This window comes from Phymastichus coffea, unplaced genomic scaffold (genome assembly GCF_024137745.1).
Source record: "Phymastichus coffea isolate CEN01 unplaced genomic scaffold, Cenicafe_Pcof_1.1 PCOF00002, whole genome shotgun sequence".
NCBI classification, from domain to species: Eukaryota; Metazoa; Arthropoda; class Insecta; order Hymenoptera; family Eulophidae; genus Phymastichus; species Phymastichus coffea.
Window position 1 is genome coordinate 7,947,753 of NW_026706813.1, and position 26,033 is coordinate 7,973,785.

General features: G+C 32.5%; 2 protein-coding genes across 4 annotated transcripts in view; both read left to right on the top strand.

Annotated features, from left to right (window-relative positions):
• LOC131663355 (nuclear protein AMMECR1) overlaps positions 1–24,639 on the top strand; it is a 274,431-nt gene extending 249,792 nt beyond the window's left edge. For both annotated transcript variants that reach the window (XM_058933720.1, XM_058933722.1), the window contains one exon: positions 23,869–24,639. In XM_058933720.1, coding sequence (XP_058789703.1) covers positions 23,869–24,035 — 167 coding nt within the window. In that variant the 3' untranslated portion in view covers positions 24,036–24,639. The remainder of the gene's footprint in view (positions 1–23,868) is intronic.
• On the top strand, positions 3,627–6,473 carry LOC131663363 (uncharacterized). 2 transcript variants are annotated; one of them, XM_058933741.1, is made up of 3 exons: positions 3,627–3,747; positions 4,073–4,198; positions 4,273–6,473. In XM_058933741.1, exons 2-3 carry the CDS (start codon positions 4,177–4,179, stop codon positions 4,797–4,799), a joined length of 549 nt encoding a protein of 182 aa, XP_058789724.1. In that variant the 5' UTR covers positions 3,627–3,747; positions 4,073–4,176; the 3' UTR covers positions 4,800–6,473. The 2 variants fall into 2 exon arrangements, with proteins under 2 accessions (XP_058789724.1, XP_058789715.1); XM_058933732.1 differs by lacking the exon at positions 3,627–3,747 and adding an exon at positions 3,763–3,944.
• Positions 24,640–26,033: the final 1,394 nt, after the last annotated feature.

A 26,033-nucleotide genomic window follows, 5' to 3' on the forward strand; every position in this document is an offset into this window, starting at 1 on the left:
ACTCTCCCTCAACGGCGAGATGATACAACGTGGTTCAGACGACAGCCCGTCAAGAATCAGTGACACGCCCGATTCGACGGTTCAGCTTTATCCGCTGCGCTCTACGACTCAGACAGGACCCGTCGAACGTCCGGTCTTCTCAACGACGCAATGGAAACCCTGTGAAATCATTCTCACTCTCTTATATTCGACTCGGATGTTCTCACTCTGCTCGCATATTCCGGCTCAGTGTCGTTGACCAGATTTCCAGGACAACATATCCTTCAAGTAGGCAAACAAAAATTGCGATCCAAAGAGTTATGACTAATTGCTGGAACAGTATCGTTCCAGTTGCATATGATATCTGAATTACAACTATATTTAAAAGATACTTTACAAGAACAAAGTTGACAAAGTAGTTGACCGGATTTTCAGGACACGCATTACTTTCAAGTATGCCAATAGTAATTGTGATCATAAGAGTTCTGATTAATTACTGGAGCAGTATCGTACGAGTTGCATACGATATTCGAATTGCAACTATTTTGAAAAGATACTTTACAAGAAAAAAATTGACAAAGTGGTAGACCGGATCACCAGGACACCATATCCTGAAAGTAGATAAAGAGAAATAGCGATCTGAAGAGTTTCAATTACTTGCTAGAGCAGTGTCGAACCAGTTGCATATGATATCTCAATAGCAACTATATTTAAAAGAAAAAAATTGACAAAGTGGTAGACCGGATTACCAGGCCACGCATAACTTTCAAGTATGCAAATAGGAATTGCGATCATAAGAGTTCTGATTAATTACTGGAGCAGTATCGTACCAGTTGCATATGATATCTCAATAGCAACTATATTTAAAAGATACTCTACAAGAAAAAAATTGGTAAATTAGTTGACCGGATTTCCAGGACAGCATATCCTTCAAGGAAGCATAGAGAAATGGTGATTTGAAGAGTTCTCATTACTTGTTAGAGCAGTATCGTAATTGTTGCACATGATATTTTTCTTTGGAAAAAATAGCATATGCAACACTCTGCCAATGGTTTAACATGTCCAGACTAATTTATTTTTATAGGATAATTTTCAAAAACGTAAATATGAAGCGTTAAAAATTCTATTCATGTTGAGCGCTAGTTTTAGCCTATAGATAATAAATGAAGCAAATTTTCGAAAAAAGTGAGTTTTTATGTTACCAGATTAACTCAGCGTTTGCCGTTACTCTTGATCCAGGATGCGCTGTAGCTATAGGGATCCTTGGTTATGTATCCGATAGTTATGCTAATAGAACGTCTCGTGATCATCTCATTTAACGGTTGTTTATCTCAGCGGTCTTTCAAAATGAATATGATGATGAAATGAACTCAGAAAACGTAACGACTTATTATTCCATACATCAAAATAATCAAAATATTGTCTCCATCTGCGAATCTTTACAAATTCTTATCCCGTATACTATTTTATGTTTTCCTACAATTGTTGTATATTGTCAATACTTGCTATTCACATTGAATTGCTGAATGAACGTGAGACCCCATCGCTCCCATCATTCTGGTTCTTCATTAATTGGTTCTCAATTTTAACTAACTCCGAAGATCCTATCCCAACTTATGTTAGATGATCGTATTTCTATATTTCTTTATATTTTTTATATTCAATGTGTCGCGCATCGAACAAGCAGCACAAACAGGTGTAAACCATTTTACAAATGATCGTTCAATTCTGTAAGGATAGAAGAGCTTTGCTCTAAACTAATCGACACAATTTGTTAATAAACAAAGGAGGTATAGTTCGCTTAAGTTTATGAGCTGCTGTCCAACACTTTAGTAAGTTATTGAAAAAAAACAGTCTGTGAATTGTAGCGCGGAATACACAATTGAGTAGATTTGAAATTTTTTTTAAATTACAGAAATTAATAAAAATTTAATTTTTTAATTATAAAGAAAAATCTTGTTAATAATTAGAACTAAATATTTATATAAAGATACTTATTGAAAAACTACATGATTAAGGAACTTAAGAAACAACTGAAATAAAAGTAAAAGACAACTGGCATAAAAACCCTTCTGGTTTAATAGGAAAATTACAGAAATACGAAAGAAAAAAACAAGGTATTAAAGCTCACACATGTTTAACGTACTCTCAGATGTAATTTTGCAGCACGCACGTTGCTTTGTGGCCAAACAAAGCTAGAAGATAATACCAAACGTTGCAAGCGTCTTCTCTTGTTCACAAACACTATTTTGAACACTCTATAAATTTTGAGAGCTCTCACACACTTGCATTTAGAAGCCGACGTTCACCATTTAATGGGGAAGGTCATTATTAAGATCGATTATCAACAGAACTTATTATCGTCGATCAGACAAACAATGCAGAAGCTGATCCGTACGCTGACAATATTTCAGAAGCATCGAATTCATTCTTCAAACTTCCGTTAGAAGCGCTCAATTTAAACAAACACACATGCACACACTTGATTGCGCAGTCATAGTCAAGTTGATGAATTTATGATTTGATTGTTGCGTACGTAGGATAGATTCGTGTCAAATTTTCTCTCTCTCGATCTACCCTGTTACATTAGCGTAATTAAAATACACGGGCGTCAGCCTCTCGGCCACCGTTTCATTGGATCTATTTCTTTTGCGAAAATAAATTGCCTTTTCATTAAATATTTAGGCTTTCTATTTCAAACGGTCATTTCTTATTTCACTTTCCAGGTCATATTAGAGTTGGCTTCTTTAATTTAGCAAGCGACGGCATTAAGCGTCGCACGAAGTGCAAGAGAAATTGACACACGGTCACGCTTTGACATACGTTCACGAATTGGGAAAGTGGGCATTACACTGAAGTTGGCGCGAGTGCACACTTGTGAGTTTGCTAAGAAGCTGAACTCAGATAATAGGGCGGCGGATAGCCTTGTTTCGAGACACGATTAATCACCAATGAATAAATAACTATCACCCTGTTATATGTTCTTCTGAAAAGATCGAATGCAAAATAATTCCAAATAAATTCCAAATAAATGAATCATTTTTTTATAATATCATTAAATATTTAATCATATTTCATATATAAAATAAACATTACAAATGAGTACTTATATTGAAAGTGATTGTCGTAAAAAATACAATAACTATTACAAAATAATGTCTGTTTACAACAACGTTTATTGTTATTTTCATAAAAATTTGAGTAGGTTTTAAATAATATGATTTTTATTTCATATTTATGGTATGTTTTATTTTCATACTTCTAGTGGTAACACTTTGTACGTGATTATTTTTTCAACAACTAAAATCAATCTATTTTTTGAAGTATCGTCAAAATCAGTAATTTTTTATACTTTCAGAACTAAGATATAATGAAAAATAACATAGCTACGTTTGTTTTAAATTGTTGTTATAACATTTGACATTATTAATTTATTGCAAATAAACTAAATTTGGGCAAATTAATTAAAGAGAGTTACTCGATTGGGCCAATGAAAAGCTATCGATTGATATATTTTTTAATTTCAATCAATTATACAGGCCAAAAGAGGTCTTAATCTGCGCTGCCTATCATATATACGAGTATGCGTTTCAATTTAATTATATTCATTTCAATCATGTTTGCTTTTCGTAGTGACGAAACCTTAAGTTAAAACAGAATTTTATAGATGTTAGCTGTTTGTCGAGTGTTGAAACTGTCTTAACAAAGGTCCATCATTTCAACTTGTAGACCATCATATAATTGATCTACATCAATCTAAGTACGAATGTTAGTTAGACCTGTAATAATATTTTTGAATTTTGATAATCTTGAGTTTTTTAAGAGAATGAAATGCTGTGTATACAAATAATTTTTATATTGCTTTTATACATCATTAGCAAAATTAATATATGAGTTGAATAAAATTGATCAGATGGATATGGATATTTTTCGATTTTGTAATCATAACCTGATATATTTACAATGTAATTAACCTGATATATTTACAATTTAATTAACCTGATATATTTACAATTTAATTATCCTGATATATTTACAATTTAAATAATCTGATATATTTACAATTAAAATATTACTTTATAATTACTTCCAGCTAAATTGTGAGCTTACAGAATAAAACTAAAATTTATTAACATGTTATGGGTATAACCTTTTGGGTATTATGATGTACTCGTATGAGACATTTTAGACATAATTATGAGTAAATTAACACTTAGAGGTAAGATGCTTTTTTAACATTTATTATATATGTTTTGTGATTTTTTTAAAAATAAAATCAATATTTTATTCTAGATAAGTCAGAGATTGAGGAATTTTCTGAGTTAGGCACTTCAGATTCTGAGTGGCAACCATCTGATTCCAGTAGTGATACAGAATTTTCTGTTTGTTCCTCATATACAAAATCAACAGAGTCCAGTTTGAATTTAAAATTGCCAATGCCAATAAATGAATCTGAAAAAGACGTAGATCAAGTATTTTCCTCTTTTGAATTATCAAATAAGTCACTTATATCTGATTCAGAAACTCTTGTATCCACAAGTTCTTTTGAAGTATCGCCACATAAAAATGCTTCAAGCGATTTAGAAATTAACTGCAGTAGTTTTAATTCTTTTTTGATGGAAGACTCTCCTAGCAATACACTCCTTTCATTAGAATCTAATAAGCACCATGTAAAATCTAAAATTCTTAAGTCTAATGTTGTAGAACAATTCAGAAATCTTAATACGAATACATTAAGTAATCTAAAAATAAATGAAAAAAAAACAAGTTTTATCTTCTACGGAGAAAATTATTTCAAATGCAGAAGAACCAATCAATAAAAAATCATATAGTTTCTTCAGTCAATTTCAAAATGATTCTATGGAAAATTCAATTAATTCAATAAATAGTGATATGGATGGTAGCATCTTGCCTATTTTAAAAACTGCTAAAAACAAAGATCACCAAAGATAATTAAGTTTGAATGCTAAAATATTAAAAAATGAAGTAAGGCAAAACCAGAAAAATAAATTTGCACCAAAAAAACAAATATTATCAAAAGCTGCAGGTTCAGTTGAAAAAAAATCTATAAAATTAATAACACATAAAAAACCAGTGATTAAATTAATAGATTTGTCAGTTAATTTGAAACGTGTGGATGAAGCATTGATAAATAAAAAATCATGTATTTCTAAAACAACATTGAATGTAACTGAAAGTGATATTAGAATATTGCCTGATAAAGTTGATGGTAATTTTCAAAATAATGCCATAGAAGATTTCATTGGTGGTGATATAGATGATAGTATCCAGCCTAATTTAATAACTACTAGAGAGAATGATCTTAAAACATGTACAAGTTCAGATATTCGATCAAAAAATAAAGTAAGTAAAAATCAGAAAAATAAATGTGTACCAGAAAAACTAAAAGTCAAAAGTTCTACACTAAATAAAGAGCCAGTAGTTGAATTCAATGCCTCAGCTAATAGCAGTTTAGATTTGTCAGTAAATTTGAAAGGTGTGGGAGAAGTATTAAAAAATAAAAAACATTTATTAGTATCAACAAGCTCGGATGGTATTAAAAGAAATTGTTGTTTATACTGTGTTTTAAAATGCATTTCAACTAAAGAACTCCAAATAAAAGTTTTGTACGCAAATCTTGTAGATCACTATGAAGTTGCTCATTCAAATGAAAAATTAGTTAAACTATTGGTTAAAATTAAAAAAGCACTATTCATTAAGTGTAAACCAAGATTAGAAAAACAGAGGGAAAGGATAAAGATTCTTGATTATTTACGAAATAAAGCTAATTATCTCAATAATTTATGTGCAAATAAAGTATCTGAGTATGTAGTTTGCAGAAGACCATCAAAGCTAGGTAATACTGTTGTCCATTATGGGACATGTTTTCACTGTTACAAACAATTCTCCTTATATTCAATACACAAGCATGTGAAGCAATGCACAGAAATCTCATTTGTTAAAAAACATATTATAAAATCAAATTGAAGAGCTGTTATGGGCGATTACCATGAATCTGCTTCGGAGAACGCAATTAAAATTATCTCTCATGTAAGAGAAAGTGATGAATTGGACCAAATTAGATACGATAAAGTTTTATTTTTATGGCTCAATGCTGAAGCATCTCGATGTGCAAAAACACCACATAATCATGATAGAATTATAACTGGAGTGAGGAGACTTGGTACACTTTTAAGAGAAATGAAAATATAAATGAGTTAGCAGATATCTTTCACAAGGACAATTATGATATGTTCATTGTAGCTGTTAAAATCATGTGTAAAATGGATTCGGTTACCAAAGAAATTAAAGCACCATCAACAGGAACTGATATGTATAATTTAATTAAAGCGGTAATAAGTATATATGATGTTATGCTTGGTGAAAGTAATAATGTCAAAACACAAGAAATTCAAGCATTCGAAAAAAAAATGATCAGACTATGGCACAGTAGTATTGGTAATACAATTGCTGAACAAATAGCAGAAAGTCAAAGACTTAAAGTAGACAAACTACCTTCTCAACAAGATATATCAAGTCTCCGAAAGTATCTAGAAAATGAAATGGTTATAGCTTATGATGATTTAAAAGAGAAAGACACAGATGAAAATTATGAAAATATGAGAGATCTTCTAGGATATTATTTGCAGATTATAAATGTACGGCGAGCTGGTGAGATTGAACGGTTCAAAATGAGTGAAATGACGCATATTAAATGTAATGGCAATTACTGCAGAGTAGCAGTTCGTGGAAAGAGAACCAAGGCTGTGCCAATAGTTTTTAGTAAAGTGGAATATAAGTATTTGTTACTGCTTATAAAAAGGAGATTTTAAGCTAAAATTTCAAAGGACAACCCTTTTGTTTTTGCAAATATTCATGATGTGAATAACCAGTTTACAAGTATTAAGTTGAGTCATCTAATGGCTAAGTTTGCTAATTTATGTAATGCAGCAGAGCCTTCAACTCTAAGAGGTACTGGTTTTCGCAAACAAATAGCTACTGATAGAGAACGTAGAGGTATAGATAATAAAGGATTAGAAGATTTGTCATCTTTTATGAGGTATACTCCTAAAATTCATTACCAAAACTATCGTCAAGCTATTTTTGAAAGAGATATATTCGTTAACAGACTTATGAAAGAATCTCAATCTGGAGAAAAATCTTCTTCACCTACGAATGATTCGAGTGAGTAATTGCTAATAAACAAGAAACGTCGATACAAGAACCTATCTCAGATGACCGCAGTCACTCAACTATACAGCTAGACTATTTCTCTACTATTGACTTAGGTATAGCCAACATTTCAAAATGTTTTTTTTTTCTTTAATCTTTAACCATTAATTTGTTGACATGACAACTTTATTTTCGATACTATATGTACAGCTTGGATTATTTTTTATGACAAATTTAAATGCTAATTTAAAAATCAAATTTTCATATATTATTTTCAATTTAATACAAAAAATTACTATTTCTTACTAAAAATAATTCAAATAGATTTTAATATTATTTTAATATATTAATATATTTACATATTTTAACTCATTTTAATATATTATCTTTAATAGTCATGTACCAAATTAATTTGATTAGTTTGACAATTTTATTACCATTATAAGGTAGATTTTCATTTTTTATTTTTTTTTCTAGGATCACCAAGGCCAGGAAAAAAAGTTGCATGGAAACAGAAACAAATAAATGTTCTTTTGACAAGTTTTCCTAATTACCTCAGCGAGGATCATCCAGTTCCTTCAGTTGCAGAACTACAAAAATTCATCTCAGAGACTAAAGATGACATTTTGAGAAACAGAAAAGAAGCTCAAATTAGAAGTTGGATACACATGCAAAGGAAAATAAAAGCCAAAAAAGGAGTGAAAAATTTATCAGAAAGAAATACCATACCATCTTTTATTTATGCAGTTTTTGGAAAATATATTGATGCTGGTGTAACGGCGGCTCAAAAAAAAAAAATAATAAGACAAAAAAATACCGACCACACACTTAGCTCGTAAATTAAGATGAAAAACTGCGTACAGCTGAATAAAGACAATTTTTCCTTTGAACGGCAGTTTTCGGCTCGCACATCTGGCAATTTTCGGATGCTGGGGACAATCAGAGCGATTTTACGTTCGCGTTATCCGGAGTAGCCAGATTGTGATCATCTTTAGAAAGTAGAGATCTGCAGCGGACATGTGCATCCTGCCGATAGTACTATTATTTTATCTTAAATAATTGTTTCTCAATATTACTAATTTCTTTTAAATTAAAGGAAGCACAGTTGCTTGCAAGTCTCTTAAAAAATCGTGAAATTTATCTATTGTAAGTAACATTCGAATAATCAACAAGGACTATTTTAATTAATAGTTTTTGTTTATTGCTCGGATATATTTTAATTTTATACCTAAATATAAATATGGGAATAATTCATTATCTTTCCGTATTTATTAGGATTCTCTGTTTATTACGAATTTTGTATGATTAATTGTCGAATGCGCTCAACTTTGTTTTAGAAAAGAGTGGTTTGAACGAAGGTTAATGACTATATTTATAATAATTTACTCTGATTTTTCAGCATTTCTTAAGGTTTTTAATAGTTAATTAATAGTTAAAACTATTAATAGACTGGTTGTTTTCCGATGAATATAGTTCTTGACTTTTGTTCTGTACTTTAGTTTTATTATAGATTAAGAGATATTTTTGTAAAATTAGAGTACCACACACACAATTGATTTTAAATAAAATTAGTTAAATAATTAAAGGTCAAAATAGTACATAGAGGGCCATCTATGCGAAGAGGGCCCAAAGCGCTTAAATAAGGCCACTCCCGGACGCTCCGCCCCCGACCAATTAGGGCCCGAATTTCACCCACGCTTGGAACACTCCCTAAATTTTCCAGCCAATTAAGCAAGGAAAATTTTAAGTTCCTCCTGCCTAAAAGGATCAAAATTTAAGAGTGGGATGCTGGTGCGAAAGGGCATAAAAGGAGGCCCCCGTGAAAATTAGAGGAGTTCCACCCCAGTTATCCGAGGACAACAGTAGTAGAAGTCAGCAAGCCAATAACTCCAGAAGCAAAACACCCGACAACGGATCGTCAAGGGACTACCGGACAAATCTTACAGTGTGTGTGTGTGGTACTCAACCGTGAAATAAAGAAACAAGAAGGAAAAATAAAAGAAAAGTAAGTTAAACTTTTTAGTTCCTGTCTCTCACTTTCTTTTCTGTCCGTTTCCAATAGTCAGAGTTTCATTAAGCAAGTGTCTGGTGAACCTCTTCCCCCTTTTGAGAAGTTCATTAAGCGAGCGTCTGGCGAACTTCTCTACCCTTTTAAAGAACACATTAAGCGAGTGTCTGGTGTGTTCGTGATAACACTTTGTTATCACAGTCCTGACAGGAGTTTTTCTCTCGTAACAATATTGCTCGTCCCGGCTTATGCGCTGTGCGCAAGCCAAATCAGAGCAACCTGAGAAACACGTCTTCCTCAGACGTACCTGAAAGTGACCCCGATGTCACACTGGTAAAGAACCATCACCCAATACATGTGGCAAATTTTTAGCAAAGTCACCTTCAAAAGCGAACATAACAATTAATAATATTCGAAATTGGGTGATGTTGGCTATCAAAAGAAAGAAATACCAAAATTGAATGTCACTACTTTTTTTAGTTTGTTTTTCTATAAAACAGACAAGACGTTATGAAATAACCAATTAAACAAAACACGAACGCAGTTTTTATACTTGTTTAAGTGTTATACTTTTGATTAGAAAATAGCACAAACTATATAATAGTTTATACTAAAAAATACAAATTGAAAGTACTACAAAATTTAATATTATTTAAACTCTTTATATGATTGAGTGGATAGAAAACTATGTAAAGCATTAAATAAGAGACAAAAAAAAGTAAAATAATGATTTGCTTCGTTTACTTAAAAGTAGAAATTTAATTTGCTTATATACACTACCGTCCATAAAGATTTGCCATCCCCTTGCTGAAATCATCAAAACTTTTAGTTTTATGAGAGTACCGATAATCACTGTGATAATCACTGAGTGTTTACGTGGTTTCATTTACTTAACTTTCATGAATGTATACATATAGCAAAGAATACGTATGGAAATTCAGTCTCTTATCAGCTTTAATGAGTGAAATATCAATGTGTCCAATCTAGTCAGTAAATTACGCATGTATTTTTTGTTCATTAGAAATGACGAAAAAAAGAAACTTAAGCATTGAAGAGCGATCTGAGATAGTAGCCTTGCATAAAGTGAATAAAAGTAATAATGATATTTCCAAAATTTTGAATATTCCAAGAAGAACAGTTGATTATAACATTAAAAAATTCATAACTTAAGGAAATATCAAAAACAAAAAAATTTCAGGAAGGTCTAGAAAAACTACGAGCGCTACTGATAAACACATTTATAGTACAAGTACACATAATCCAAGACTCACGGCACCCGAACTTGCTGTTGAAACTCAAAAAGCTTATGATGTTAAACTTAGTGTTACTACGATAAAGAGACGACTTCATGAAGATGGACTATACGGTCGAATAGCAATTAAAAAGCCTTTACTAAAACCGATTAATAAAAAGAAACGATTGGCTTGGGCCAGAAAACATAAAATTTGGACCATTGATGATTGGAAAAAAGTTTTGTGGTCTGATGAGAGCAAATTCGAGGTTTTTGGTAGTAAACGTAGATGTTTTGTGCGGAGAAAAAATAAGCAAAAACATTTAGAGAAAAATATGTGTGCTTCGGTTAAACATAGTGGCGGCTCACTAATGGTATGGGGTTGTTTTGGTGGTTCTAAGGTTGATGACCTTCTTAAAATTGATGGCAAGTTGAAAAAAGAAGGTTACAAAAAAATTCTTGAAAAAAATGTTGTATCTTCCGGAACAAGAATAATTGGTCGCAAATTTACGTTCCAACAAAATAACGACCCAAAGCATACTTCAAAGTTATGTAAAAGTTATCTTGCTCAATTGGAGAAGAAAAAAAAATTAGTTGTGATGGAATGGCCACCGTACTCTCCTGATCTTAACCCTATCGAACTATTGTGGGATGATCTAGATAGAGCTGTAAGGAAGGTAGGACCTACTTCCCAGAAGGATCTTTGGAATATCTTAGAAAATGAGTGGACAAAAATAAGTGCAGAAACTTTAGAGAAACTTGTAGCACGAATGCCTCGAATTTGTAAAGTAGTTATAGCAAACAAAGGTGAACATTTCGATGAAAAAAATGTTTAAATAATTAGTATTGTTTCGTTTTTGTTTACAACTGAAATTTATATTCAGATTGTGATAATATATTAATTACAAGCGTTATTAGTATTATAAAAAATGAAATTATTATTGTTATGTTATTATTGAAACGTTGTAATAAATAAATTTTGTAGAAAAATTGTAAACAAATTATGTTAATCTATTCTGAGTAAGTAATAAATTATGGTTCAATAAATGTATCTTGTGCAACGATCACCGAAAATCGTTCGAAAATCGAGACTCGCGCGAGGTTAATGAGCGGCTAAACGAGAGGAGCCGCATTCGGTTCGCGAGAGAGAGAGAGCGCGTAGGGGCAATGACCGGGAGGGGAGGCTCCGACCGGCAGTATGACTGTGTCACTCAGTCCACCTGTGTCGAGCTAACCTCTGTTCCCGAGCCGTTCCAAGTTTTTCGTTTTGGTGGTACGAAGTGCGAGGTCAGAGGTGCGAACTTGCGTGCGGTGTGCTAGCAGCAGCGATAGTAGCAGCAACAGCAGCAGCAACAGTAGCAGCAACAGCAGCAGCAGCAATAGCAGCAACAGCAGTAGCAGCAACAACAACAGCAGCAACAGTAATCGCGGCGGTGCGGCGAGCAGCGAAGCGGCGTTTCAGCGATTTGTCATTCGGATACGGTTGGCCACCGTATCCTCATCGTTCTCGCGGTAGGTGCACCTTCCCCCTTTTTATTATTGTTATAGCGAGCGGTCCCGCGCAGCGTGCGCGAGGTAATTAGTTGTTGCGTGCGAGCGGTTAGTTCGCGGTAATCGCGGTTTTCTCTCTCTCTCTCTCATTTAGCGTGTGTTGTCATCCGCGCAAGCGTGCGCAAGTCTCTCGGCAAAACCCCCGTGTAATTGAAACGGTTAAATAAAGTGAGTATTAATCTTTATTAAGTCAAGCAGTCGTTATTGTGTTTTTCCTTTGTCCGGAGGTCGCGTCTATATTTGTTTATAGTTGATTCGAATTCGCCGGTAGCGTAGCACGAATCACACGAATATCGGTAGGCGGGAATCGTCAACTTAGGTTCCAGCGGCGGCCGCACGAGCGCTACTAGCAAGGGCGACAGCGCCGCCAGGCGGTGAGTTGGGGGAACCCAGCTCGGAATAGTGAAGAGACTCTGCGCAGGCGCACTCCGAGGCAAGGTAGGTTGATGTGCTTTGAGCACAGAGATAACAAGGCGTCGTTTAGTAATTATAAAGGTACGTTTAAGAGATTGTAGACTAAACGGCAGCCTGTTACACTTGTTATCATTGTTTGTAAGCCCATTCAGTTATAAATACTAGTTACTTACTAATTTTATTAAATATATGTAATTTCAGTTTTTTTTCTAGAAAAATTTCAATTCTAAAAAACGTGGTAAAAAAAATTTTTTTTTTAAATTCTGAGTGGCGCATTTGATAGCTCTTGCAAAATACTACATTTTTTCTTCTGAGAGTTTTTTCTTTAGAGTTGAAAATAAAAAAAATACAGCCCATTTTTTGAAAATCTTTGTTTTTGTATAAAACACCATATAGCTCATAAAAAATAAAGGTAAAAAAATTTTCCGGATATGGATTTTGTAGCTTTTTGAAAGCTCTATCGAATGGCTTATACAGTTTTTCCATCGTAGAATCCGTTATATAAATAAATCGGGGTCGAAGTTGATGTGAAAAAATTAAAAAAAAACAATTTGTTTATGACGTCACAAGTTGTACAAAAAACAAATAAAATCAATTATGTTTTACAACATTTGAAAGGTCTTGGCAAGACCTTCCAAATGAGACCCCGCAGGATTTTCTAGCCCTTAGAGAAACTGAGCCATAAAACTCTAAAGTTTTAATGATTTCAGCAAGGGGATGGCAAATCTTTATGGATGGTAGTGTACTCGTATATATAATAAAAATAGTACATATATATATATGTACTATTTTTATTTATTGTTCTATTAAATATGTATTTATTTATAAATGTCGGCCCTATTAACAGCAGATATTACAATACTTGATTTTTTGCCATTCATAGTTCCTTTGATCGTGAAATATTAAAATACAGTCAAATAAGCACAAGTGCTTGTAATTTAAGAATTATAAATATATAAATTGAAAAAAAAATGAATTATTTTAGGAAAAATTTATTTTTGAGGATTCTATCCAAGATAATAACTGGACATTTTGTAAGTGTAAAACGACTGTAACATTGAAGCTCCGTATCTCGGTTAGAAATAAACCTACAGAGCTGTGCGGAAGCTTATCTAATAGGTCTTTTCAAGCATTTTTTAATGCTGTATATTAAAATTATATTTAGATATTTTTCTTGTGTATAGCGAGGTAAAAATCAGAACAAAGGCTACGACAGTTTTGTTGTAACTTTCACCTTTTGAAGCATACATTTTTTGAATGATCCTATGATCATGAAAATGTTAATTAAAGGGTTTTTGGGGTTGCTGATTATAAATCCGATGTCAGATTATTAAAATTCAAGATGGCGGATCTAATATAACGGAAGCCAAAACATTACTTTATGAAAACATCAATAAAAATATTTAGTTGGGAGTTTTTGGGGTTGCTAATTAAAAATTATAGTCAGATTTTCAAAATTTAAGATGGTGGATCCTGAATGGCAAAAACCGAAAGGTTATTCTTTAAAAACAATATGAAAATTTTCAGTAGAAGAATAGACAAAGAGAGGTTTTCAAGATTTTCAGGACCGATGACTACGGATCTGATGTTAAATTTAAAAATTTTAAGATGGCAGATCAAAGATGATGAAAGTTTAAATATTACTATACTAGAGTATTGACAGAAAGTTTCGACAAATTTTAGGGATACTTACTGTACCACAAGCAACAATTTGATCTTGTTTGAGAGATAATAGAAAGTCAGCTCCTTTGAAGTATTACAATTATCAAAGTATATATAATGATTACCATTTATAAGTTCTCCTGTAATGTTTTCTATAACTTGAGCTTCCAACTGTTCTTCGGTACTCTCTATTTTGTCAGTATAGATCTGGAATTCGCATATAAAACTGGACTGATACGCACAGATTCAACAATTATATCCACGCTTCACTGACTTGGCTGGTAAATATTGCTTCATAGTACTTTTAACTATGAACTTTATCACGGATTCGTTAATAGATTGATACTGACGTGACTTGAAACATTTTTTGAAATCATCTAATAGCGGTTTTAATTTGTAAAGTTTATCATATTTTAAATCATCTCTCTTTGGCCTTTTTTATTGCTTATATGCATATAAAATAGGCAAAAACCATGAACCTGTTCCAAAGACGGCACCTATGTACCCTTATGTTTTCTGGTGCGCTTAATCCGAATCCCCTGTCAGAATAGGCTCTTCACTTATAACCCGTCACTTGTAATCGGGGTAAATAACTTCTAAAATTCAGAAAATCCCTTCTAAACTAGGATTCTTTCGTTTATAATACATTTTCATAGATAAGCTGGACCCCGATGTAATACTCGTATTTACAACTACAGTTCTGTATTTTAAAAGACTGAAGTTGTATTTCGGTGTGTTAGAGCCGTACAACCCCCTAAGTTCGTATAAAGCCACGTCTAATACGGAAAAATTTTTGTCACGGTAGAAAATTGCGGGGATTGACATAATCGGAGTATCCGGTGCCAAGCTTAGAGAATAAAGTTGCACGTACACTCAGGTGCAGAGCATGTTTTATAGGTTTTCGAAATTCGCAACCCCCTAAATCTGCAGAAAACCACCCCTTATCTAGAAAATTCCCTGTCTAAACGAAAAACTGCGGTAATGGTATCAGTGTATCAAATGCTGAATTAAAAGAGTAAAATTCTACATACTCTCTGAGGCAGAACAGGATTTAGAAATTTTCGAAACTCAAAGCTCCCTAAGTCTGAAAAAACTGTCCTTTCATCCGGAACACAATATAGGAATTTCAATTCGAAAGAAAAAAAATTTCCTTTGTAAAATAACGGTAAGAAAAATTTTGATAGTCAAAAAATTACTCTGCGTCTGCATGAACTGATTCTGTATCAAAATTGCCGTAAACTTATTTCAGAAATTCGTCATTTTCTTCGTTTGTACCGAACCCTCGTCTCTTCAAGCGATCTGTGTAGTGGATTTCTTTATCTCTTCTTTCTTTTGGTTTCAGTATCCCTCTTTAACATCCAACAGAAATCTGCTATCACGTTTATGTCTCATCTTCCTTGGTATCTACGTTCCATTTCTTGTATATTCTGATGAAATCGTTCATCTTGTTCTTCACTATAGTCCCCGAGATTTGCGGGAAAATAGTTCAGATGAGAATACAGGAAATGTAATTTCAAATTCATCGAGCAACCCAATTTCTGGTAATTCTCCAACAATTCATAAACTAGAATCTAATACTGATCACTTTTTTGATTTCCCAGGAAGTGTTGTGCTATTGCTTTGAAGCTGTTCCATGTTTTATTCTCGGTATCGTTCATTCTCATAACAAAGTACTGATCTGAAAATAAGGTTCTAATTTGTGGTCCGTTGAAGATTCCTTCTTTTAACTTCGCATCGCTCATTCCCGGAAATTTCATTCCCAAGTATGCGAAACCAGATCAAATTTTTGCCTGTGGTACAGTACGACAAAATCGTTTGGGATTACCAAATAGCTTAGCAAATAAAAAATCAACTAAAAAAATATGAAAATAAGAGAATGTGAATTCAAGATAACAAATTCAAGTCTTAGTTAGGTCAAATGGATGGATCAGAAACCTGTTCCGTTTTTATCTAATTATCAAAATCCCTCTGAGATAACTAACGTAAATTATAGGCAAAAAACTGGTTCTCTAAGATCTGTGAGTAGTCCAATAATCTGTTCAGATTATGATAAACATATGGATTACGTCGACTACGCTGATCAACTTATTTCAACAAATCAGATTAATCGTAAATCAATCAAATGATGGTATCAATTATTTTGGTATTTTCTTGATCTCACTATTACTATTGCATATATTTTGTAAAAAGAAAAGAATTTCAACCCAGAGATAACTTTAAAATATTTCGATCATTTTTGATAGAACAAATAGTCGAGACTAAAATTCCAACTGTTAGAGGTATAAAGCGTCAAAGTTGAGTCTAACAAAGAACCCTTGCGAGGTGTCCGCCTCAGATTTTTATGTAACTGTAATATGTTGTAGAATATAAAAAATAAGAGATACATATTTTTTTTTGGCAGAGAAGCGTGTTTAAGGGGTGAATACAAGCCTTAAAAATTACTTCTGAAAATGAACTTTTCTTATTATCTGAAAAAAAATTCAATATTGATATAATTTTAAAGTCAAATCGTTTGTTATCAAATGGCAGATTTATTACAATTATTTATACCCTAAAAGATTGCTACCACTAATTTTTCGAAATTTCTTAGGCAATTTATTTTTATGAATATTTTAAAAATTAATTTTATTATCCATATAATTGTAATACTAATTTTTTTTATATACAGACTGCGTTATGAAGATTATTTATGAATTAAGGGGTTGTAGCTCATGTATTTTTTTGTGAAAATATTTTTTCACATGATAACCTAAAAGAAAATTTTAATTTAGTTGAAATAAATTATTTGCAGTCTACTCTTCCTAAAAAAAATCCCAAATATTTGGAAATAAAAATAATTTGTCTGCTATTCTTTTTACATGTAATACAAGAAGTTGAACCTGTATTACAAATTTAACTCTAAAAAAGTACTCTAAATAGGTACACCAATGATATAATTTTAATTGAAAAACAATTTAGCATATTGTATAATATTATTATTTCTGATACATAGTTTGTACATTAATGAAATTCTTTGAAATAATGTTTAAGGCATCAAGATTTTCAATACCATGAACATCTAAAAATAGTAACATTTATACATCCAGGTGCCTCACATAAAGCTTGATCTGCTTGTGTAAATGCTAAATCTTCATTTAATAAAATCACACTATTGGAGAATACCTTATAAAGTTTTTCCATATTTTAAAACCAAAAACATCTAAAGTCCTATAAAATAAATATTTTTAGACTGCATTTACTTTTAGTTAATTGACTAGATTTTCATTCCATCATGTAAGCATCGGGTGATTCAAATAAATTTTTTAGTATTATCGGTCCAAACTAATTTTTTGTTTCCCTCATAACTAAAAAAAGGACAAAATTAATTTTTCTGCAGCATTTATTGTTAGTTGTATCGTATAGTTGTGGGTTGTTGCAGAAATTGATTGAACAACAGACTAAACTTTTCTTGGGCCTTTTTCTGTTAGTGTTTGTTTAAAATGAATTTCTAACTCAAATCCATATTGATCAGAGTTATAGATATTATCTTATCTGTATTGACGAATATAATAACTTTGACTCATCATGTAAAGTCTTTTTTGTAATAAATTTATTTATTTTTCTGTCCACTATTCTGAAATTTATATATTCAAGAATCTAAATCATTAAGTGGTACATCGTGAAAACTCATATTATTCTTGGATTGCAATACCCATTTATGAAGATCATGAATATTATTGCCTACTTTTATTAAATTATCAAAATTTTTTAGTACAAATTCAAAAATTATATTTATTTTTTCCATATACATATCGTTTTAATTAATTTAATTTGCCCAAAGGCGTAATTGTCGTTCAGATGATACTTTTTTATATTTCTAAGAATGTCAATGCGTAAATTTCCTATCTTTGCAGATCTCCAGTATTCAATTACTTTCTTTTTGTATTCATAACTTAATTTTTCATCATCCATGATACATTTATCAAAATTAGTAGGCTATTTGTACTATATATTATCTTCAACGGACATCGCTTCACAATTTTTATTCTTCATATTCAAGTTCATTATATTCTCAAGCTTCCATTTTGTTAAAGTTATCCATAGCATTATTTTCTTGTATATTCATAACTTGGAATATTGTTAGTAGAAAATTAATTATATTCATTGGATTAATTCTCATTGTTATCAAATATTGGAGTAAGTATAATTAATATAACTGAAACATGAACACTTATTGTCAGACGCTAATGATAGATGTTGTTTTTCATTGTTGACATGCTTAATTCCACTAATCTTATATTGATAAGAGTAGAAGTTATCACAGGCATTAAATAAATGAAAATAGCACTATTGGGGAAAACGCCTCCAGAGGAAAGGCACGGTGTAGCCCCAACGTCTTAGGAACGGGTACAGCCCTTGCCACACCATCGCCTGAGATTAAACAACAGGCCTTATGGCCACAGGTTTGGAGGTCACCCTGGAGAATATAGAGTATTCTCCGCTTGAGGGGACAGCACTTCCGCCCTCAGCCCCTAGCGTAGTTGTACTTGATCAACTGTTACAATTGACAGACACAGACACACGTGGATACACAACTATACACACATACACACAGTCCGATTACGCACAAGCTAGTTAATCTTCAGGCGGCACACAATAATAAACATTCTATCGTTCGATAGCGCACAGAGTGATTCTACGCAGAGCTCTTTAATCCGATTGAAGACCGTACGTAACGAACTCCTTATTAGGATTGACTGCACTTCCCAAAATTGACGGTTGTCATAGCTGCTCCCACGAAGAACTGGCCCATTAGCATAGCGTGGAGGATTTTAAGGTGTAAGTCTCAAATTAGTTTTAGCACCTTTCGCTGCGTTTTCTCTTGTAATGGCGCGGCTTTCTCTGAGTTTCCCCAAATGAGCAGTTGGAGACAATGTGCGCTACATGTGTGTCGTGCGCTTACGGTCTTGCAGATTGAGCAGACGATAAAAAACATGCAGAGAGCATATGTCGCGAACAGTTTCCTATAGAAGTTGTTTTTCTTTTTCAGAATATCTCTTTGCATTTATTTTATCAGTAAGAGATATCACAGGAATTGAACACACGAAAATAGAAACCTTTCAAGTCTAAAAGTTTTAACACTTTAGTGTATAAATAATCGTCATACAACAGTCATTTTATTGTTTCCACACTTTGAATTCATCATTTATCTTTCAATTTTATAGCTACTCCACGAAGGAATATTATCTTTTAGTCACTTCGAAATTTTCTAAATATAGGGTTAACCACCATATATCGATTTCTTGATAAAATTCCCGAAACACTTAGACCAAAATTTTTCATTTTCTTTAAAAAATATATATTTTTATGTTATTTAAGCGATTTTAAAAAACCGGTACTCGAAAAGTTGTAAAAAACAAATATTTGTACTTAAAAAAATTAGTTGTAACCCTATAGGGTATAAACAATTGACATAGAACTGCCATTTTATAACGATTTGTCATTGGAATGATATCAATATTCAATTTTATTTAGAGATATTAAAAAAAGTTCATTTCCGCCGGTGATTTTGAAAGGTTGCTTTCACCCCTTAAACACACTTCTCCGCCAATAAAAAAAATACGTATCTCTTATTTTTCTATGTTTTAAAACATATTACAGTCATATAAAAATCAAAGGCAGACACCTCACAAGGTTTTCTTGTCAGATATACTTCAACACGGTAAACCACAAGTATCTCTAAAGAAAACACACTCTAAAGCAGCTCATATGCCTGTTTTTGCAAATAAGTATTAGATCATGTGTTCATTGCAGTGCAAAAAAGGATTAGAAGAGAATCAAATGGAAATGTATAACCTGTATGTACCACTTTGCATTTCCCCTGAAAGAAATTGTTTTCACAATTATCGTAGCTGAATAAATCTAAATAGTTATTTGCTAATAATCAGACAAAATAAAAAAATAAAAAATTTTATTTAAATAAAGAAAAATAAAAAAATAAAAATAAATAGATAAAAGAAGTTAAAAAATTAAAGAAAAAGTTAGAACATTTTCAAGCCTCTTCAACTTCTTTTTATTAGTTCAATGGATCCATAATTAAAAATAATCGAAATAAATCTGACATTGTCTAGATTTTTTATAATTGATCTCAAAAATCCATCACTAAAAAATCCCTTCAATGTTCTTGTGAAATAGTAATACAGAATCCACAATCTCAAATCCGCCTTTTTAAATCTTGAAAATCCTAACCGATTTTCTGATTTCTGACTGATTTAGAACTGGTACACCAGAAAGATGAAAAACTACATCAAATTTTTTTTTCACTCATTCAATATTATTCCACATGTAACGGGATGGATTAACTGATGCGAATTGAGTTTATTTAAGAACAATCTCCCACGATGCAGAGTTAACCGTCGCTCCGTTAATCACGTATGAGCATACGTGTATTCACAATACTCCAATGTCTCCTTTCCAATTGAGTTGAACTCACCTTAAGTCACCTGACTTGTGACATTTGCTTTCACTTAGGTATACATAGACTAATATTTCTTTCCACTATTCCCTAGATGAAATCGGTTTAAAAAAATATCAGGTGACGGATCCGTTAAATTAATGAAAATCAAAACTTTTATAATAATAAAAGTTACAGTCTTTGGTGGGCCGAAAGACTTGCGTACGCGTATAATATTTACAATTATCCGGGGAGAGAGAGAGAAAGAGAGAATTCGAAATTCTATCGCGAAATATAACGCTCGGCATGAATGCGATAACGATCACGTATAATAAAATACTTTCGGAAGTATTTTGTCCCGCGGAAAAAAGGAGATGCACCTACCCTGCGGTGCAATTACGGTGATCAGCCGTAATTGATGTTGGTAAACGATTTCTACTCCCGGGGGATGCTGCGACGATTTCACCTTAGCTACCGGATCGGCTGTTGCTCGTCCAATTCCTCGCAGCTCTTAATTCAGTTGCTTTTCCTCACTCCTCTATATCACCCACGTACTAAAACCAGAAAAACTTTCTATCGGCAAACGGCAAAAAAAACAAGATAACAATTTCAGCGGTTTTCCGAACAACAGCTGAGGCTATACTGAAAAATTAAACTCGCGCGCGCCTCCTCTCTCTTCTAAACGTTCGCTCTCGCACTTCGAGTATGTCGAATCGTGTACGTATCGATTGTTCGAATCGACTACCGTTGCACACAATAAATATCATGAATTTTGCACAAAAAAATGAATTTTCTCTTTTTTTTGGTTTTAGAAAAATTTTTCTCTTTTTTTTGCAAAATTCATGATATTTATTATAGAATAATATTGAATGAGTAAAAAAAAATTTGATATAGTTTTTCATCTTTTTGGCGTACCAGCTGTGAAAAAAAATTCTAAAATCGACAAAAATATTTTTTCGAAAAAATAAAAAAATAATAGTACAGTATTTCATTTACAAAAACAAACATTTATTTCTCCTATACATTTTTTTGTACTTTTGGAATTTACAGAGATAAAAAATGTTTAAAAAAACTGTCACTTCCTGGAAAAAATGCCAGTGCGCGCATCAGTTTTGATGAAAATAATTTTTTGACCAGTGATTCAGATAGAGCTTGATAAAATCTAAAAATGCTCTAATAATCAAAAAATTAAAAACAATCGATGGCATCCATAAATCATACTATTTGAAAGTTCTTGGAAAGACCTTTCAAACACGCCTTCGGAGGACTCTGTACGTTAATTTTAAAGTTTTGACTAATTTTGAAGCGGGGGCCCAAAGTAGGTGATCGGCAGTACGAGGTGTGATCAAAAAGTAAGGTGAATTTTGAAATTTAGCGGGCTACGTCCGTTCGATCTTCGACTTTTTTATTTGGTTATGTCGGTACACTCGTCTAGAACATACGTTCCAAATTTCTGCTTTGTAGTATGTTTGGTTTGTTTGTGAGAGGCATCAAGGTTAGAAGTGTTTTGCGTGCTCCACGATTTGCTGCTGTCTAAAAACATGGATCAAAGAGTTTGCATTAAATTTTGTGTGAAAAATGGAATCAAATGTTCCAAAACACTTGAAATGCTGAAAGTGGCATACGGTGAGTCTACTTTAAGCCAAAAAAATGTTTACAAGTGGTATAAACTCTTCCAAGAAGGCCGAGAAGACACCGACGACAAACCTCGTTCTGGACGCCCCAGCACATCAACAACTGATGAGAATGTTGAAGAAGTGAAGAAAATAGTGTTGGGAAATCGTCGAATTACCATTAGAGAAATTACTGATGATATTGGCATCTCATTTGGTTCGTGCCAATCAATTTTGACGAGTGTTTTAGACATGAGACGTGTGTCAGCGAAGTTTGTTCCGAAATTGCTCAATTTCGACCAAAAGAAACGTCGCATGAGCATCGCCCAAGAGCTACTGAATGACGTCAACGATGATCCAGATTTACTCAACAGGGTTATAACAAGTGACGAAACATGGGTATACGGTTATGACGTCGAGACTAAGACTCAATCGTCCCAGTGGAGGCATTCTGGATCACCAAGACCAAAAAAAGCACGCCAAGTTCGATCAAATGTAAAGGTTTTGCTTACAGTTTTCTTTGACTGCAGACGCGTGGTGCATCATGAGTTCTTGCCACAGGGTAGAACAGTAAATAAGGAATATTACCTGCAAGTTATGCGCAATTTGCGCGAAGCAATTCGCCAGAAACGTCCGAATTTGTGGAAAAATAAAAATTGGCTTTTACACCATGATAACGCCCCTGCTCACACATCGTTGCTTGTGCGCGAATTTTTGGCTAAAACCAACACAGTAACGATACCACAGGCACCGTATTACCCAGATCTGGCCCCCTGTGACTTCTTCTTGTTCCCAAAACTGAAGAGGCCCATGAAAGGACGGCGTTTTGCCACGATTGAGGAGATAAAGACGGCATCGAAGGATGAACTAAACAAGATCACAAAAAATGATTTTTTGAAATGCTTTGAGGATTGGAAAAAGCGTTGGCACAAGTGCATTATATCCGAGGGGGATTACTTTGAAGGAGATAAAATAAAAATTGATGAATAAATAAATATTTTTTGAGAAAAATAAAAATTCACCGTACTTTTTGATCACACCTCGTATATTAATATGAATAGTTTGTTTTTATTATAAAACCTGTTAATGTATTATTTATATAAAATAAAAGTTTTCTATACATATAATTAGTATATATAAACTATAATATATAAAGTTATTATTTCTGTAACGAGATTTATTTTATTTAATCTTAAAACTACCTTGACCTCAATCCGATCTGATTAAAATGGCTTCGGATTCGAATTTAACGTTATCGAAAATATAATTCATACGTAGTCTGATCTATATTTTATGGGAATCAGGGTTTATTTTATATATCGCCTAATCATACAGCGTTTTTCTGGTGTATTGATGTTGATAGGTTGTGACCATAAGAACTTTTGTTCAGGACCTCATGATCTATCTTTTCCAAAAGTTTCGTCCAATTTGACCGAATAATTTTTTCCCGTATAATATATGCGAGGTCCTTTCTCAAAACTTGATATTTTTTGAAGTTCAGATTACATTTACCGTACATTAACTTGTACTTATATTCTACACGTAACTTGAAACTTGAAATTATATAATTATAAAGAAAATTCTCTGCTATAAGTGGAATTAAACATGTATCAATCCTAAAGGCCTTTTTTCGTGGTATTAGTAGGTTGTTTGTTCTTTTTTCTATATTAATGTTTAGATTAACCAATCAATGGAATCTTCCAAATATACAATTATATTTTGTTAGAAGTAGATAGCCATGTCGACATAATTCTACAAATTTATATTTATATACATTGTATTATTTTCTACTTTCTTATTTCAGGTTGGGATCATACTGAGACAATTGACTCTCTTCTTCACAAAGGTGGATATAAAGGACTAATAACACCAGATATTCGACGTAGTATAAAATTAACCAGATATCAAAGTGAGCAAGTCACAGTTAGTTATCAAGATTATATGATTAATTGGTGTAATCGTCGTTGCTAGCACATAAAAAAGGACTCTCATCAGAGTCCACTGTTAATTTTAAGTTACATTTTGATCTTGAGTCACTTAATTTAATATGCAAACTAAATGTATAATTGTTTTATTCCGTTAAGAAGTAATGATTTTGTGATCAATATTCAACTTCCTCGGAACTGACTATCTATAATGCTTTACAATTACTAAATTTATTAATCCCACTAGAGAATTTATAACTATTAATGATTGACTGATTTATCTTTCAAAAATTCCCACATTTTACATATAAGTTCCTTCGGGATGAAAATATATGATAAATTTCATATTTTGATCGATGTTTACTGTAAATCACATTTAGATACCTTTATGAAACATGTACTTTTACTGTAATAGGGTTTTTGGCTACCCGTATAAACAAGTTGTTGAAACTTTATATAATTTAATTATATAATTTTTTGTCCAAAGTCTACAACCGTTAATCTAAGCTAATTAAAATATATTCTATTTTTGAAACCAAATTGCCAATTTTCCTTGTAACAAAATAGTAAGTTTGTTTTAGATACAAGGTTTTTTTATGTAAGAACATTTTCCTAGGATTTGTTATTTTGATAAATATGCATAATATTGCTCGTGTTAATTTTCATACTTAAAATCATTTTACTATATTAATCCTCATTGCATATCCTAGAATTGTGTATAAGATATTTCTTTATTCTTAAATTTTATAATCAGAAACTCTAAATTAACACTGATCACAATCTAGCTTATTCAAATCTTTTCTTTTGTAATAAGATCAAGACGCCATGAAATTTTGATCGGAGATCCAATAGAGTGAACTAGTGGTAGATTTAAATGATGCATGACACTATTGCACTGTGAAGTTAGGCTTATATCTTAGTGTTGATGGAAAAGATCACGCTATTCGATCTTCTTAAGGAAAAGGTATCGTCGGGCACACCGGTGTAGGATTTAGTCCGTATCCTGGAGAGGCTTAAAAAAGAGAGTATTTTTCCAGTCATCCGATGGAGATACAATCACAGAGATCGTCACTGGCTTGAAGATTACGTTGTAGTAGCTTGAGAGATAGCTTGCTTATGGCAAGAGAGTTGGAGGTGTCGGAGTAACTCAAATAATAGAGCAGAATAGCCTAATGTAGTGACTTCTATAATGGGCAGTTTCATCGTTAGTTCCCTCTCCGGTTCCTGCTATCGATGAGAAACAAAAATCACCCACAAGGACGTGCATTCTAGTGATGGTTCGGAAACAACTGTATCTAGTAATCATGTTGTAACGATGTTGTCAAACATTCAGTTCGCTGTAGATGCCTGTGCACAATGTCCAAACAAGAAAATGCTCAATTCAACCAGCGCCAAGTGGGAATTTTCAGCCGTTTTTCTGTCGAAATTTCTTCCACAGATCAATTTTTACTCAAATTAGGTAATTTCTTTTTTAAATATTCATTATACTTTGTACTTTAAGAGAATGGTGCTACAAATTCGAAATAATTCACCTCCCAATATCATCCGCTGATGATATCACGCTATTTTGAGAAAATCGTTTTTAAAAATCAAGTAACCACCTGAAATCCGACTTAATTAACCTGATAATCGATAACCAATCGACTGGATATTTGGAAAACTAAATAAAACGATAACATAATAATCTGTTAATCGGATAATCAGATAACCAAATAACCGGATAATGAGATAACCCAACCCGATAACCTGATAATTAGTTTACCTCATATTCCGATAACTAGATAACTGAATAACCTGTGAACCTCATAACCAAATAACCAGATAACCCGATAACCACATAGCCAATTAACCAGATATCTAGTTAATCCGATAACCAGATAACCGAACAACCAGATACTTTACTTTATAATTACATTTATTTACAGATTTATAATTACATTTATTTGATTTATAAAATACAGATTATAGAGATTTCAGTTACCTAGTTATCTTATTATCCGGTTAATAGGTTATTTTATTATCTGGTTATCTAGTTATCCGGGTA